The sequence below is a fragment of the Xenopus tropicalis genome, chromosome 3, assembly GCF_000004195.4.
Source record: "Xenopus tropicalis strain Nigerian chromosome 3, UCB_Xtro_10.0, whole genome shotgun sequence".
Lineage (NCBI taxonomy): Eukaryota > Metazoa > Chordata > Amphibia > Anura > Pipidae > Xenopus > Xenopus tropicalis.
In genome coordinates this window covers 99,747,060-99,765,776 of record NC_030679.2, presented here as the reverse complement: position 1 = coordinate 99,765,776, position 18,717 = coordinate 99,747,060, and the positions used below count along the sequence as shown (strand labels likewise).

Sequence of the window (18,717 nt, the reverse complement as noted above, 5' to 3'; positions counted from 1 at the left end):
CCTTTCTGATAAAGCTTACTTAGTTTTTACCTTTACTTCTCCTTTAAGGGCTCTGGCACACGGGGGAGATTAGTCGCCCGCGACTAACTCCCTGTTCGCGGGCGACTAATCTCCCCGAGTTGCCTACCCCTGCCATCCCACCGGCGAACATGTAAGTCGCCGGCGGGATGGTAGACGCGGCGGGGCGATTTCCGGAAATTGCCGAAAAAGACTCGCGAGTCTTTTTCGGTGATTTGCGCGAAATCGCGCCGCCGCGTCTGCCATCCCGCCGGCGACTTACATGTTCGCCGGTGGGATGGCAGGGGTAGGCAACTCGGGGAGATTAGTCGCCCGCGAACAGGGAGTTAATCGCGGGTGACTAATCTCCCCCGTGTGCCAGAGCCCTAAGGGTAAACGCACACAGAGCTACTAGTAGCAGCTACTTGGCACGGCTACAAAAATAGACAATGCTGATCATTTACTGATAATTGCCTCTACGTGTTTTTTAGCAGAGGCAACTCTCAGTATTGTCTATGGCAGGGTATTTTCTGGCGTTTAGTAGCTGTGACAAGTAGCAGCTACTCAGTAGCTCCATGTGTCTTCACCCTCAGAATCTATATACTGATTTTAAAGGTACCGTGGGACAGACAGCTAAATATTAAAGCAATAAGGCTACAGACATGGATGCAATACAGTACTAATCTGCCCGATCAGACTTATCACTTAAAGGAGAAGGAAAGGTTAAGTCACTTGGGGGTGCCAAAATGTTAGGCACCCCCAAGTGACTTAGAACGCCTACCTTGTACCCCGGGCTGGTGCCCCCGTACGGAGAGAACAGCACCAGCCCGGGGCAGCTGCCGGCGCTACCTGCTTCCTCCTCGCTTGCGCGCGCATGCGCAGTAGAGTGAAAAGCCGAACTTAAACATTAAAGTCGGCTTTTCACTCTACTGCGCATGCGCCGGCCCACGGATTTCGGCAGCAGCGCGCAAAGGAAGGAGGAAGCGGTGTCTACAGGTGCCCCGGGCTGGTGCTGTTTTCTCCTAACGGGGGCACCAGCCCGGGGTACAAGGTAGGCGTTCTAAGTCACTTGGGGGTGCCTAACATTTTGGCACCCCCAAGTGACTTAACCTTTCCTTCTCCTTTAAGAAAAAGAAGGAAAGTGTATTATTATAAAAAAGCTACAAAATAAATATCATTTGAGATGAATAATAATCAGAATGATTTCAATTATTGAATCATGCAGTTTGCTTGGTTTATTTCTGTCAGGAACCAACGTTTAGAAGAGGTTGCAACAAGTTTAAGAGAGCGCATTAAGCACCTGGATGACATGGTTCATTGCCAACAAAAGAAGGTTAAACATATGATTGAAGAGGTGAGATTCATAATGAAAAATGAAAAAACAAAAATTATGATTCCCTTTCATTTATTTTACAGAATAACAGTAACAAATAACTTTGTACATACAATTTTTCCCTTTCTCATGTGATATTTGTTGGTATTCTCCTATGTAATTTACAATGATGATGGGAAATGGTACTATTGGCCTTTTAATATGTCTATGACCCTTTAATATGTAGGCTTCTAGATTAGTCGTGAGTAAATTATATAAATTATACAGGAAATTACTTTCCCTCCTCTGAAAGAAGGAAATATGTGCAGGGCAAGCATAAAACAAAATGACATATAATAGAAGAAACAAATGATCTTATATATGATTGTAACCCCTATTTGGCTATAAAATAGTTAAAACCCAGGCTAGTATGGTTTAGAGCATGGGGTACATGGGACTCTCTTAGAAAGGATGCTATATGGAAGAGACCATGCGGAGCAAGGGTGTAGTAGAACTACAACTCACTGTAGCTTTGTGTAGTGCAGATTAGCAAAGAAGGACGCCAAAGGTTCTTGCAGTTGAACTATAGTACAGTTTGTTGTCAGAGACAGATGATGATGCAGTCAAATATACTCACAATACAGATGGTATATGATTGTACTCTGAGGACAACAAGAGAGGATGCACATAGGTTTATCCCACCTCTTTTGGGAGTCTGGGCAGGGTAAATGCACCTGGTCAGCTTGGCACCCCTTTGGAAGCAGTCAGGATAGATACCTCAGTCCTCAGGTTGATAACCTCTAGCTTTAAGAGTCCTACAGCCGACTGTGGAACAGGGTTGAGATACTGCCTGTCTCCTATGTCTTAAACCGTGGCCCTATGCTGAGGCAACATTGCCTGTTTGGAAGGATACTTCCTTTTCTATTTTCTTTGGTGGAGCTGAGCTGCTCTTGCTTCCTACCCTCTCTATCTCACTCTCCTAGAAAGTGCTCTTACAAGAGTAACTATCTAACTGGTGCTTGTTCACGGGGTCCCTGTCCCTGACTTCTCTAGAGCAGTGCTGTCCAACTGGCGGCCCGCGGGCCGCATGCCGCCCGCAACCCCCCTCTGTGTGGCCCCCACCTGTCTGGCTGCTTTGATGGTTTTACCCTTGTATAAGCTTTAAGTGGTATCAGTACTGAGATTAACTGCCCCCCTGCATGGTTCTCACCTCAGATTCAGGCTGTAATCCCCCTGTATTGTTTAAACATGTAATCCCCTGTACTGTTCACACCTTTTAATCTATGCATTGTTTACCCCCTGCAGTGTTCACACCTCAGGCTCAGGCTATAATCACCCACATTGTTCTCCTGTTCACACCTCAGGCCTGTGTGTAGGCAGCATAGGGTAGGCAGAGTATGGCACATAGGCAGCATGGGTCAGGGAGGGTATGGCACAAACAGGCAGCATAGGACAGGTAGGGTATGGCACACTCAGGCAGCAAAGGGTAGGCAGAGTATGGCACATAGGCAGCATGGGGCAGGGAGGGTATGGCACAAACAGGCAGCATAGGACAGGGAGGGTATTGAACACACAGGCAGGGTAGGGCAGAGTATGGCACACACAGGCAGCATATGGCAGGTAGAGTATGGTACACAGGCAGGGTAGGGCAGAGTATGGCACACACAGGCAGCATATGGCAGGCAGAGTATGGCACACACAGGCATCATAGGGCAGAGTATGGCACACACAGGCATTATAGGGCAGGCAGAGTATGACACACACAACAGGCAGCATATGGCAGACACAGGCATCATGAGGCAGGCAGAGTATGACACACACAGGTATCGTAGGGCAGGCAGACTGCTACCCTATGCTGCCTGTTGGAGGTGAACCTGGCAGGGGTTTGTTAGCAGTTGGAAATAGCCAGTAAATGGTCCCTAAGGTGTGTAATTATGTACTGGGGGTTGCTGTGCTATCCACAGGGGAGGAGAAGTCATATGGATTTTAGGGTGTGCCTTAATATGACATAATATAATTCTTTCACATATGAATGATGGTTGATATCCCTGCAGTGAGGACAAAGCATTTGGGTTTTTGCTGTTTTTGAAGTGGGTGTGGTTTAAAAGGGGGAGTGGCTTCCATTAGCGGCCCTCCACCATGTATGCGCGAGACATTCCGACCCTCGGCACCGCAGAAGTTGGACAGCACTGCTCTAGAGTATAGGATGGGTAATCTAGGGCAATGATGGCTTTACTGGGGCCTTGTTCTGATCCCAGGCTCAGTGACCTGTTCCTGAGACACAGAGGCAGCCAAAAAGGAAGCCACACCTCCTTGCTAAACACTATATTGGAGTGCAAGGGGTTTTCCTATGCCCGTCGTTATAATTCGATCGTTTAACCTCAGGGCCAAACGATCAAATTATCCTGGATTCTCCTGATATCGCCCACCCGTAGGTGGGGATATCGGGAGAAGATCCGTTCGCTTGGCAACATCGCCAAGCGAGTGGATCGGCCTGTGTATGGGGACCTTAAGAGTGAAAATGAGGAAGTAGTAGGGTTTAAAGCCATAGGGGCAGATTAACCCTATGAGTCCCTACATGATCATCCTTATAAAAATTAGAAAAGCCAAAAAAATTTATGATAACAAGGTACTTCCATGAAACCAATTGTATTCTGAATTAAAGAAGATATTTTGCTGAAAACATTATTTTTTTTTATACAGATTGAATTGCTTAAGAAAAAGGTTCACTACAAAGACTTACTTATCCAGCAGCTGCTAGAACGGATTGCCTTTCTGGAAGGAGAGGTAAAACGAAAATTCTTAGTATTGCCAATCAGTGTAATAAAAACACCTCCTCATGAGCATTTGGGGTGTGTTTCATTCTCCTGCTGGGAGCATAATACACAATTTCAGTCCAAATTTCTAACAAGTGCTATTTGTATCAAACTAAAAGAGGCGTGTGCCCTGTAACAGTGATAACTGTAGTCTTGATAATTTCTTGTCGTTTAAATATCACTAAACCAATTACATATGGCTGCATTATGCTAAACCTTTAGCTAGTCCAAAAGAAACCTGCCTACCACTTTGTTCAAATGCACAATTTTTACCAGTTCAGGGCAACAGTACATTATATTTTAATTACTTTAAAGGACATGTAAAGCTTACATTTGCCTACAATGTATATCAGTTGGGCATGCCTCCCCCACCCAAATGGCATCAATTGTACTGCATATATCCCCTCCGCTTGCCAGCAACATCACATTTTCCTAAAGCAAATAGCAGCTTTCACCTGGTGGCCATTTTTCCTCTGATACATAATTGGATACATTTAAATTTGCAAACAGCATACACACACAGACCCTTATTCAGCATACATTTCATCAAGAATACAGGCTCACACATGCAGAACTGTCTCTGATAAAGGTTCTGCTTTGTTTGAGCTAAGCTCAGGAGAGTTGGTTGGGAGAAAAAAATTGAAGCAGACAGCTAGAGCTGAGTTTCTATGGGAACCAGCAATGCCATCTCTTCACTGGCTGCTATACTGGGGGGCGTGTTTAGTAATCTGAGCTTAGAACAACTGAGCATGCCCACAAGCCAACAGCCAAGGCAAATTCCTGAGGGTGGGGGCCGAGTGGGTTACAGGAGAAGAAGCAAATCTAAGTGATTAAGGGGATGTTGCAGCCTTACTATTAACCTCTGGACAACCAGTGAGGCAGGTATTGAATGTTCTGTGCGCACATGGCCTAAAGGTATAACTGGTCTGCAGATGGATTGTGATAAATGTGAACCATACCATTTTCAAAGGCCTTCAGATATAATATTCAGGGCCAGTACCCTAAAGGACAAGGGAATCTTGATTCACTGTGGGGTGCCTAACATATTGGCACCCACTGTTAAAGGGGCTGCTAATATAGGCAGCAGTGAAATAAAAGAACAAGTGGATTAGGGATGGAGAGGTTGCTTACAAATGCTCAAGATGTGGGTCTTGGCCTTCCCTCAAACTTAGACAGTCATATGACAATGTACATAGAGCAGACTGGCTACATGGCCCTCTCCCATTTTACCTTGGTAAAAAGTGAAAAAATCATGATTAAAAAGTGAGAAATATGAACATTTTAATAGCAACATGCATTATATCTATATTTATTAAATGTGATTTCTATAGACTTTTATAAAGCTGCAGTGTTCATAAAATATACATATAATTTAAAACACTAGCTTGTCTCTTTCTAGTACCTAAAAAGGGTTGGGGCATTTAAACTGTAGCCCAGTTAATTTATTTTCTCCAAGCAGCTATTCTGACTTTACCAAATATCTAAAATCTGTCCCACTGCAAAGCCTTCCCATTCAGTAATGATTTGCACAGTGCTACCTCTGCCTCACAGCTGAAACTCCTCAGTTCAAACATAAACCTGCTTATCCACAATAACTTGTTCAACTTTCCTTCACAGAACACAGAGCTACAAGATAAGGTGGACTACTTGATGGCAAACAAACCAAAAACTGACAAAGAAACCAAAGATATTGGAACATCATGTAATCTTTCAGAAAGGTATTTAACATGGAGATTTGAATACGCTTCTTCATTTCAAATGTTATAGAATCTCTAAAATTTATAGAGGGATTCTGTTATGTGTTGATTAAAACAAAGACAAAAACACACTGCTCTGCTTTAATCTGAAGGCAAGCGAGTGATAAGGGGGTGCTGACAGTAAGCTGGTTCAGTTAGCAGACACAGACTGGTCCATTCACTGTGGTGGAGAAAACAGTTCATGTGGCTATTCGTAATTTTGTTCCCATAGGCAACTTTTAAAATCCATCACAAGCTAATTTGTCTCCATTCCATAGTGAAGAAACACCATTTTCCAAGGGATTACATCTTTTTAAAGATATGAAATAAATACAGCAAGCACTGATTATGGCAAAGCATTAAAACAAACTGTCATAGTTCATAATTTGAGTTAATTCATTTATGAATTAATAAGCTGATAAAGCCTAATCAGTAATGCATTTAAGGTGGGTTTTGCCTTTGCTTTGTGTGTACTGGCTTCTGCACAATATAATCCCCCCAAAATACATACACTAGCACTTAAAAAAAAGCACCAAAAATGGGTTGTTGTAAGGTGAATTTTAAACTGGCCATACTTGTTTGTGTGTTCTTGTGACATTTTATAATCATATTACATTCCTTTCCAAGCTTGAATTTCAGTTAGTTTTTCTCCATTACTAAACAGCTATTTATTGTGTCAAAGAAACAATTTCTGCTTTTTCACAGTGCTAATTACTAAAACGAATATGAAAACATGTAATGCGTAGGTAGTTTGTGGCACTCTCAGATTTTTCCATTATGTGTTTCACTGGATTCACTGGGGGTTTACATTCAAGTACCCCCCAGTAATTCCAAATGTTAGCGTTTGTTCAGGCTGCCCCCCACCCTGCAAAAGATCTTCGAGGGGGGGCTGGAATTTTTATAAGTAAGGGAGTAAAGACAATGGGGAGCAATTACTATATTAATCACAACTCTATTGAGCACAACTTTCCCGTTTTTTGCTATATTGATCAGATAAAGCAGTATGAGCTATTTAAATTTTTCTGTGTGTGTGTGTATATATATATACCGGTATATATATATATATATATATAAACACACATGTATACATGCTGTAAAAGGAGATTTTCACTTAACTGGTGGCAGGGTTGTTTTTTGTTTGGCAAGTGTTTTGAACTGCAATCACAAATATTCTGTAAAAATGAAAGCAGATTTGGAGAGGGTCCTACTTGCAGTGTAACAGTAGAAATGTTTATATAGGTGGAATGGTAAGTACAGTGTGATAGTGATCTTTGATAACAAGGTGTCTGTAAAACATTATTTTGCTTCAAGATCAACACCTTTTTGTCAGTTTAAATGTTTCTAAAAATACTGTGTGATTGAAGGAAATTAGTCACCCGTCCTGACCTTTGTCTGCGACCTCAACTTTACTATTACTTGAAATACAGTTTTTTTAAATAATCTTTTTATTACTTTTCATTTGAAACAAAAATAAAAACAATATGTACGTAAAGTACAAAAACAAGTGGGTAAGAAAACACAGTGCTACTTTGTAAATATTTGAGTCAAGGTATATAGAATTTATACCTATATTATGTAACAGTAATAGTAGCAATCTAAGGCCTTAACATCCCAAAATTGTTGAGAAAATCCAACCAACATTGCCAAACTCAAATTAAATTTACCTAGAATACCCCTTTAAATATATATTTACTTGCCCTGCATACAGCAATTACTCCATTGTTAGTACTACATATAAAGAATGTTCAGCGCAGCATACTTGGTACTATATTTAGATAAAAATACATTCTGTTACTATGTACAACTTGTATCTGGGTTGTAGCATATAGCAATCAATTAGATTAGATAAAGCAAAAAATATATTCTAGTAGGCTTTATACTACAATGGAGACTAAAATGTATTAGCTCTAACTAATTTTAGTCACCCAACCTTTAGGCTGACAATGGCCATCTTAACACATTAGCATTCTTGAATGAAAACTGTCAGTCATGGAAGTGAACATGTATAGAAACATTCTTTTGTGTTCAAAACCCTACAGGAGATATGCAATATGCAGACAGCTTTTTATCATTATAAAAATGGTTATGTATTTAAAAGCAACAGAAGACATGGCTTTCATTCATGAATAAAAAAGGGCACTCCTATTCCATGAAAAATGAAAAAAAGACCAAATCACACAAGGCCAATGCGCCAGGCACATTTTGCTTCAACATATCCACACATTATACTATGACTATTGTAAGTATTGGGCAGTCATAACAGAAGATTAGGTTGCAAAGCCAGGACCCACCCAGCATTCCTTTATTGAGAAAATATGTCCACAGTGATTGTCCCTCTAGTGGCTACAAGTTGTGTAACTGTAAATTACAAGTGGTGCAGACTTTTCTGATAACTTTGCAAATATATACAGTAGTGTCTTTGTCCTGCAGTCATACAAACTGTTTGTATTTTTTCTAATATTACAGATATAATCACACAGAGGTATAATTATCATGCTGTGGAAAAAGTGGAGTAAAACATTACCAGTGATGTTGCTTATAGCAGGTGCTTTGCTTTGGTTTTCTAGGGGTATATTTATCAAGCTGTGGAAAAAATGGAGTATAACATCACCGGTGATGTTGCTCATAGCAGCCAATCAGATGCTTTGCTTTGGTTTTCTAACTGTTGAAATCTTATTGATGATTGGTTACACTGGGCAACATCACTGGTAATGCTTCACTCCACATTTTACACAGCATGATAAATATACCCCTTATTAGTAACCCATTTAATGCACCTAATATTGATACTTTTTTACATTTTCAGTTCCTACCACTAAGGAACCCTCATTTATGATTGTTTAAAAAAAATAGTCTCATTAAATAACCAACAAATTGAAAACTTTGGAAATGTGTGGCACTTATTAATTCGTGTAACCTTTCTCATATATAGCAGAGCAGTACTCTGTAGGATTATTTTTGAAGCTGTGCTTTAAGGGGACACCATCATTAAAAGGGTTTCTGTTTATATTTGGAAACATTGTGGAATTGCTATTTATATTAAAGGAACAGTATCACCAAAAAATGAAAGTGTTTTAAAGTAATTAAAATATAATGTACAGTTGCCCTGTGCTGGTAAAACTGGTAAGTTTGCAACAGAAACGCTACTATAGTTTATATAAATGAGCTGCTATGTCAACACGGGGGCAGCCATTGAAGCTGGGAAAAAGGAGAAAAGGCACAGGCACATAGCAGATAACAGATAAGCTTTGTAGAATATAATGGGGTTTTATCCGTTATCTGCTAAGTAACCTGTGCCTTTTCTCCTGTAAATGGCTGCCCCCGTGGCTACACAGAAGCTTTATTATATAAACTAAAGTAGTCTTTCTGTGGAAAACACACCAGTTGTACCAGTACAGGGCAGCATTTCATTATATAGTAATTACTTTTATACATTTTCATTTTTTGGTGTTACTGTCCCTTTAAGTACTGACAAAAGTTAATAAACAAGGTCATTGCCATATTTCCTCCCGCTTAGGGGAACATATTTCATTCTACTCATGTGCCTATCTACTTCCTTCCAGTCAAAGGATTCTAACTGTCTGTGTAACCGAAAATGAGGCCCGATCAATATTCAGTATCTGAACGACTGGCTGCTATTGTTTTACAATACAGCAGCCAGGGGATATAAGAGAAGGTAAAGGGATATTATAACGATAAACCATAACTTCCCTTTTTTATGAAATTTATATAGCATAAATAGTTATGCACGTTTCTGTGTTACGCTGGTATGCTTTTATAAAGTTATACATTATAAAAGCTCTGTGTTTTTTACTCTGCTTTTCTTCTACTGTTCTTATGTACACAAGTTAACAGGCGGCAGTCTTGTATAACTCAACAGAGGAATTTCTGACCACAGACTTTCACTGAAAACTAAACTAAAATGTCTGAAAGAAACACGTGTACAGGAAAATACTCTTCCCTATGCAGAATGTAATTTCAGAATTTAAACTAAATTTCTCCAAACACATATGTCACATTCTAAGCATTAACACTGATATTAATGAAAGTGTTCCTTTACTTATTCTCATCTCTCCCATTCTGCGTTCAATGGAAAGGAAACATTTCAATCAAAGGAAACATTTTTAGTACAGGTATGGGATCCATTATCTAAAAACACGTTATCCAGAAAGCTCCAAATTACAGGAAGGAAATCCCCCATAAACTCTATTTTAATCAAATAATTCATTTTTTAAAGATTATTTAATTTTTCACTATAATAATAACAGTACCTTGTTCTAAGATATAATTAATCCTTATTGAAAGCAAGTAATCTTGCTGGGTTTATTTAATGTTTAAATGATTTTTTTAGTAGACTTAAAGTATGGTGACCCAAAATTGTGGAAAGACTCCTTATCTGGAAAACTTCAGGTCCCAAGTATTCTGGATAACAGTCCCAACTCCCATACCTGTACTTCTCACCATTATAAACTGTGAAGCCTGTTGCTGGGTTGCATTCTTTCCACGCTGTTTATATTCAACTGCAGGAGTGTGTGTGAGTTATAATGGCATGGCTTTAGTGAATAAGAAAATGCAGACACTAAGGTGCTATTTAATCCCATTTTTTTGGAGAAATATTCTTCACATCTGACTTTATTTTAAGGTGTAAAAGGTAAGTGCAAAGGATTGCAACCCCCTAACACTTGCTTGCCTTGTGCATGGCTCAAATTCATTTTTAACAGGATTTTCATAACTTTATGTATATCCATTTAAGCAGCGTTCAGATTGTGGATTCAAGAAGCCGCAGTGCATGTTTCATTCCCTCTTTAATGAGCTTCTGGATTCCTGTGCTAACTGCATGCCCCATAATCATTTATTTGTTTAATGTAAAGGTTTTCTAACCCTTTCTATTCTTGACACCACCCTAGTAGTTGAAGTGGCTCAAAAAGGTGTAGTGATGGTATGTGGTGCATATAGTCTCTGGCCAAATTTACATTCGCCAATTCAATGAACATGAACATTACCTCTACTTTTATAATCTTTCCGTAACATGCTGCACTTCATAATACAGGGGCTCCTGCAAGATATAATTATAGTTTTTCATGACACAGGGACACCATAAATTTATAACACAGTGGCCAATACTATACGTCACAGCATTTCCTAACACAGTGGCCCTAGCAATATATGTCACTATAGTCCCAGAATTTCATAACGCTGTGGTCCTAGCAATGTATAACAGTGACCACAGTGTTTTATGGCCTAGGCCTAATCAATATATGACACAGTTGCCCCAGCATTTCGTGACCTTATCAATATATTTCACAGTGGACACAGAATATATGTCACACAGACTCCAGCAATACTGTATATGACACAGTCAAGCCGCCAAAATGCTGCCTTCACCCCATCTTATATATAGTATATTCTGATAGCATGGCATTTGCTTGTCAGTACACACAAGGGGCAGTTTGTGATTGTGCAGAATCCGCCCCAAGTGTGCCCTGACTGGCGATTATGTCTCTCAGTGCATACTAAAGACAATAAAGGCAGAAGATTGTTTGCATGTGTGATACTATTCTTAAGCTGGCCATACACGCACCGATAATATCGGTTTCGTACGATATTCGGTGCGTGTATGGCAAGTCGGCGAGTTGATCGATATCGCAGGAAGCTGCTGATATCGGTCGATTCGTCGATCGGCCAGGTTAAAAGATTTTGATTGGGCGCCATAGAAGGCGCCTGAGCAAAATCTGCTGTCGGCTGATTCGGCAGAAGGAGGTAGAAATCCTATTGTTTCTACCTCCTTATATGCCGTTTCAGCCCTGAAGGTTAGTGGCGGATTTAAAGATCTTTCGTGCGAAAAGATTGCAAATTGCCACGTGTGTGGCCACCTTAAGAGCGAAGACATAAGAACTAGTGGTAGCAGCTACATGTTGCGGCTACTAAAATAGAAAATGCTGATCATAAACGTATAACTGTCTCTATGTGTGTTTTAGCAGAGACAATTCTCACTATTGTCTATGGCAGTGTATTTTCTGGCAATTAGTAGCCGTTAAAAATTAGCTGCTACTAGTAGAACTGTGTGTCTTGACCCTTAGGACTAAACTCCATGGGAGCTTTTGTTGGATGGTGTCAGGTCGACAAAATGCACCCTACAGATTGGATGTAGTCACATGGATCAAAATATAATGATACTCATACAAAAATCTGATGTGTAAACTACATGAAATGATTGCCATCCAACACAACATTAGATCAAATTTTGTAGGATCCTCTCATGTTATTTGGCCAACTCCTTAGTTTGAACCAGAAATGAACACAACTTCTTAATATAATGTGACTAAAGGTCTGTGCAATTAAAGTTATGGTTTTTTTTTTATACAATGCAGATTTCATGATAGTTATGTTATCTCATTTTAAAATGTAAATTAGAGTTTGGGTGTAGTTTGTCATTCAACTGAATCTTTTGGTAAGGATTCAGCTTTCTTCAAAAATAATGGATTTTTGTTAGCATCTGTTACATCAGTACTGTGCAATATAATTTGTAATGACCATGTATTTGTACATAAATTGCATGGTCTTCTGTATTGTACAGATAAATTTAACATGTGCTATAATAGTCCTGGTTTCAAAACTGCTAAATGCTAAGCATCTTATATTGTATTATTCTTTACAGTGCATCAGTTGATGGCTCTACACAGTCCACTTCAGTGTAAGTACCTGCATGTGTTCATCCACTGCTTTGTAACTCACTCATTTGTAAGACTGAAAGTTAGAAATATCTGTAAAATCTGAACACTTTCCCAGATTTTACTTCTTGCTACTCTTGTAGCACATGGAATTGCTATATACTGTAGGTGTACTGTAGGCAATGTAGCTTGACATTGAGCATTTTTGTGGCTGATTAGAAATCTCAAGCAGTTGTAAGCATCAAATTTCTGCAGTTTTTGTTACTATACAATATAGCAGCACTTAAAGTGGACCTGTCACCCAGGCATAAAAGCTGTATAATAAAAGCCCATTTCAAATTGAATATGTACCCAAACTCATTTTTTTATTAACACATCCAAACCCATTATAAATGCATTTAAAAATCCCAACTGTCAATCATATATTGCCTGCCCCGCCTCTATGCCTTAGGCATAGAGGTGGGGCTGGCAGTTACTTTCACTTACAGTTCAGAACTTCTTAGATGTTGCTGCTCCTCACATTCCCCCTCCCTCCTCACAATCTAATTTTGTAACCAGTGCATGGACATGGGTATCAGGTCCCCCCCATACTGGCACAGAATAAGATTTTGACAGGATGCAAAGGTTGCCTTAATGACAATGTCCACAAAATGGCGTCTGCCTGCTGGCTGCAACTGTGAATTTCAAGGCTGAATAAAATAAGATTAAACTAATTTATATGGTGTACATGAAGTTTATTTTGATTGACAAACAAAGTGAAAACAATCTGGAAATGTTTCTTAGGGTGACAGGTCCCCTTTAAAGGAAAACTAAACCCCCATCACAGCATAGTCTGTTACACTGCATCCCTGTTTGTGAAACTGATATATAGATGCTGAGTAGCTTAGCAGATACCAGTTCACAGATACCATCTTTTGTATCTTTGGGTTTTCTTCTGTTTTCCGTTGGCTAGCGAATCAGTACTGTGTGGCATAGGCCTTTACAACAGACAATGGCAAAAGTAGCCCACAGACAAGAACACTGAGAATCGTGCAGGCAGCCTGTTGATCTTCTCAATGAAATACTTTCCTAAAAGGAAGACACATTATTACATTATTATTACAATATTATTATCTCAGGTGTTTGATATCAGTCACAGCCTGTAAGATAAAAATAACATTTTGGTCTTGAGCCTGACAGATCTACATCATGGTATCCGATATGATGCCAAAAATTAGGATTTTTTTGTCAGCTTCTAAAAAGAGAGGAAAGGTAAAAACTAAGTAAGCTTTATCAGAAGGTCTATGTAAATACAGCCATAAGAACTCACAGAAACGCTGCACTGAGTTGTGAGCTGCATTGTTCTTTGGTATCAGACTTCCTACTCTCAGAAAAATCCTTCAGGGCAGGAGTCTGCTCATATCTCCCTCTTCCCTCCTGCTCCCCCTCCCATCAGAATTTGCCCCCCCCATAAGAATTTGCTCCCCCTCCCAACTGTGTAGTCTGAGCTACCAGCAGCTAGAGCTGCAGCAGGGAAGCTATGGAGATCAAGCTAAAATGGCAGCTGTTATCTTAAAGGGCTGTTTACTCAGGTATGGCAAAGCTTTTTGCAGAATAAATATAGCGTTCTAGCTTGCACTACCGTGGCTAATCTATTGGCAGTAAAATGCCAAAATTTTTTCCTTCTTTAATTAAAGAGGATTTATATAATGTGCATATAGCGGACAACTATGTTCACCAGTACAAATGTGTGGTTCATGTGCACTTTAAAGTCGATGATTATTGCATCTGTGCACAAAGTGCATAAGGCTTTTTGTACACTGGGAAATGCCTCTGGGCAGTAACCCATGGCAACCAATCAAATTGTTGCATTTATTGTTCTCGCTACAGCTGGCTGAAAAAGCCAATTATTAATTGGTTGCTAGGGGTTACTGCATACAGGCAAATTTGTCCAGTCTTTGGAAAAAAGTAAAATATTTTAATTTACTTAAATGTCTTTTAATATTATGCTATTATTTTTGTTGACCCCACAGGTAAAATATAGATCACTGTCCTGATGCATGGTTTTTTCTCTTAATAGAAATAATGAAGACATCCCTGATGGATACAGCAGAGAAAAACATTCCAGAATGCCTGCCAAGCGATCATACACTCCTTACATGAGGGTTCTACAAATGAGCATGAGTCACAAGGTCTCCTAAATACAGGTTCAGCAAGACAAGTTGATAACTGACAACTCAACAACCAAATAAGATTTATATCTTGTATTATGAAGCCATGAAAAGATTTTCTTCTTGAACTCCAGCTGCAACATTCTGCATTTTGTTTCCCATTGTAAAGTGGCTACAGAAGCTACACTTTAGTTTGTACTACCCTCAGCCCCCTTCATTTCCATGCAAACAAAAGTAAGCCATATTCTTGTTAAGAGGTCTTTGTAACCTGAAGATACAAGATGAATGTTGCAGATGCTTAAGCTATACCTAGAGCCATCTTCAACTGAGCCAAAACTGACAAGCCCAGCATCACCGTTCTATGCAAGAAATATATGCTACATTCTATCTGTGGTTGCTGAGTGGATATCATGAAGAACTGCTGGCCTCTAGCCATCCCCACTGCGTCTTTAAATGTATAAGGGGCCCCTGTGATAGGGGTTCTACATGTATAGTGTCAGGGAATACTCATGTACTGTCAGTGTTTCTGTCCAAGTACCAATTTATTGCCATATACCAAAATAACTCAAGTCTAAAGTTGCATATAACCACAGAGGGACAAAATTGTGTATCATAAATGAGAAACAATATTCATGGTTTTATTTGTTTTGCTGAAGACACAAAAACAGACACATATTCATATATCTTAACTGTCTTAAAATTCAAAGTCATTTATGAGTTTGAAAGAGCTGTGATTTTACAAGGGCCAACTTGTAGCTCTGCACGTGGCATATGCATTGTTATCTGTGTTCAAATGATACAAGACACTGCCAAAGTCTTCTTAACAGTTTATTTTATTGAACTCTATTTTAGAGCGATACATGATATTCATCAATGCATGGCAATATTTACAAGCTATATTGTTTCATCTCTATTATTTCACCTTTGCCATAAACATAAAACTGTCCTGTCACAGAAATCCATTATAAACTATACACAACATACTCTAGCAGTAATCTTACCAAAGTTATATTTTCTCTGTCAGACAGGTATTTTTACTTCTGATAATGGCACTGTTAAATGCCTTAAATGGGAGCTTATGGGTGGCATTACTGGGGCAAAAGAATGTGTTATATCCTGAAAGAATATGACATTTACTGTATAGGCCAGAATAAGCTTTGGAGGGTATGTGAGATAAAACGACCCACATTTTCTGTACTGGCTAGAACATTCTAGGTGTGCCTGTGTGCATTTGTAAATACACAAACTCTTGTATTTCTCTTTATAAATTCTCAATGTCTTGGGTGCTTGTATTCTTTAACATTGTGCTTTGATTGCAATATATTTATTTGTATGAATCTGAAACCATGCATTTTGTGTGAGAGAAAGTTATATAACAGTAACAGATAACTTTTAACATAAGAACACTATCAATCTATTAACAATTTAAGTGCCTAAATTGTTGAACCTACTGCCCTGCCAGCCCTGTAGATTCTTAATTTCCTTCTGGCACTTTGATCTGATCTGTGCTGCTGTTTATATGAAGAATGGGGTCCAGTAGATCGAAAAACTGCCAGCACTCAATAGATTAAAAGATACATAAACTTTAAGCTGCATTTTATAGCTCTATTTATATCATTACATGCCTAGGCAATGTACATTAATGACAGATTCATGGGCAGGGACATTTAGCCCAGGTCTACTTGGTTAAATGACATCCATTAAAGGTGGAAATGCTAGTCATAGGGTTGAAGAGCATTCTCATTGTCTTTTAATTAACTGTAAACAATAATTAAACAACAGTTTAAAAAAGTGGTTTTATTAGGGTTATTTAAATTGCCTTTAATAATTAAACATGCTATATGCAAGTACCGCCATGTGCCTTACTGTGTAATATACCTTTATTTTCTTACTGTGCAGTTCTTCTGGTTATGTTTTATTTCAGTGTTATATAAAATTATGCAACCAGTAACCTAAACATAAAAGCTATTTTGATAGTAGACTGTACATTGTTTAAAACATGTAACATCTGTAAATGAACATTTTGTAAGTAAAACAGACTACAATGACTCCTACTGAATACTAATTGCTCAGGTTGGGGCTAACAAACATAAGCATTTCTACCTTACAAAGCGAAATACTGTGGAACAATTACATACAATTAAATTACTTCAAGTAACTCAGAACTGTGATTTTTTTTTGTGTAACTTGCTATTAAAAATCCACAAGGTAACCACAACATAATTTTACATTATTAAATATGCTTTAGTTATTGTAAAATAAATGTTATGGAAGACTCTAAGGCTGAATTGTTATTACTGTGATGTGTACCATTTTTTTACATACATAAACGTTTGCATTTAAATTGTCCAAAACTTTTATCCCCCACTATAAGGATTTGGAGAAGTGCTGAGCAATAACAGGACTGCTCAAAGCAACTTACATATTGATACATTTGTCTACTTGGATAAATGTGTCAATTCACTAACACTTTCTGTTGGTAAAAGTTTTGTTAAAGAAGAAAAAGATTGAACTGTTGAAAATCCTTTTAGATTCCTCAGTTTGGCCTTTAATACAAATCTGCCCCTGTGGGTGCATGTGAGAAACAGAGAAAGAAAATGGACCTGGATGAGAAGCTGTGTGGATGCATGTGTGGAAAGGCAGAGACTACATTAGGTGGTCATTTATCAAGGCATCTGTAAGATGCAGCCCTGAATATTTTAAATGTCCCATTATGGGCTTGTGCGTAAGAAGCAGAGTAAAATTGTCTGATTATATTTTACTGCACATGCACTAATGTCATCACTAGTAATATCTGGCGCAAGGCAGCAGTGCAATACTAATTTTTCCCTTAGCCAGTGCAGTGAAAAAGGACCACTAGGCGGAGAAAAAACTCAGCAATTCTCTTTAGGGTGCTGACTGGCCATTTTAGAGCCTATCCTGTCATAATAAACGAGCAGTTGTGTTGTCTCAGGTTAATATTTTGTTCCTCAAGTTTAAAGAGGTGGTCCTTTTATTCTTTTCTGTGAAAAATGATTTACGCTGGCTGTGTTTAATACGTGTTATCATGTCTCCTTGCCTCCAGAGAAAGCAAACAAAATGTTGACAGTCTTTCCAACTAGTTGATATCCTTCCTGTGGACTGGGGCATATAATTACACAGCATGCTCAAGGTGATGTCTTATTAGGTTCTATAAAACTGAAAAATTATATTTTAGTGCCTTAAATCAATGCCCCATTTAGCTTACATTTTAAGCTATAGCTGACACTTGAAACTGCCTAGAATTGCAGTTTGTTATCCACTATAACCCTTAAATCTCTATTAAAGAGGCCAACAACAACAACATTCCCCCCCCCCCCCCCCCCCGATGTCGCCAAGCGAGCGGATCTTCACCTGATAACCCCACCTACGGGTGGGCGATATCGGGTAGCAAGTAGCTAAAAAAAAAAATAATCCGATCGTTTGGCCTTGGGGCCAAACGATCGAATTACATTTGCGGCCATGGGGCAGTCGGTTCGGGGACCGCATCAATGAGCCGATGCGGTCCCCGATGCGACTGGATTTTCTAACCTGGCCGATCGATATCTGCCCAATTTCAGGACAGATATCAGTCGGCCAGGCCGCTCGGTTCTGCCCATACACGGGCCGATTAGCTGCTGAATCGGTCCAAGGGACTGATATCGGCAGCTACTATCGCCCCGTGTATGGGGACCAGTATCAGTACTGAGATTAACTGGCCCCCTGCATGGTTCTCACCTCAGATTCAGGCTCTGATCAGGCTGTATTGTTTAAATATGTAATCCCCTGTAGGAGCAGTAGAAACCCACAAATAATCTCTGCACACTACAAAAAGAACATATATTGAGGTGGTACTGCAATTAAAAAGTTTTTTAATATATAGTTATTGTGCAGACTGTAGGAGCAGTGCCAGCATTGTGTCACTGTATACTGCCTGTGTGTGCCATACACACACAGGCAGCATAGGGCAGGCAGAGTATGGCACACACAGGCAGCATAGTGCAGGCAGAGTATGTAACACACAGGCAGGGTAGGGCA

General features: G+C 39.3%; 1 protein-coding gene across 2 annotated transcripts in view; it reads left to right on the top strand.

The window, feature by feature from the left end:
• myzap (myocardial zonula adherens protein) overlaps window positions 1-16,963 on the top strand; it is a 55,150-nt gene extending 38,187 nt beyond the window's left edge. The window contains exons 11-16 of one of the 2 annotated variants that reach the window (XR_004221846.1): window positions 1,246-1,351; window positions 4,013-4,096; window positions 5,743-5,843; window positions 9,425-9,537; window positions 12,520-12,555; window positions 14,592-16,963. Coding sequence is in view for 1 of the 2 variants with exons in the window: in NM_001113953.3 (NP_001107425.3) it covers window positions 1,246-1,351; window positions 4,013-4,096; window positions 5,743-5,843; window positions 12,520-12,555; window positions 14,592-14,712 (448 nt within the window). In the remaining variant the exon portion in view is untranslated. 2 annotated transcript variants of the gene reach the window in all.
• Window positions 16,964-18,717: the final 1,754 nt, after the last annotated feature.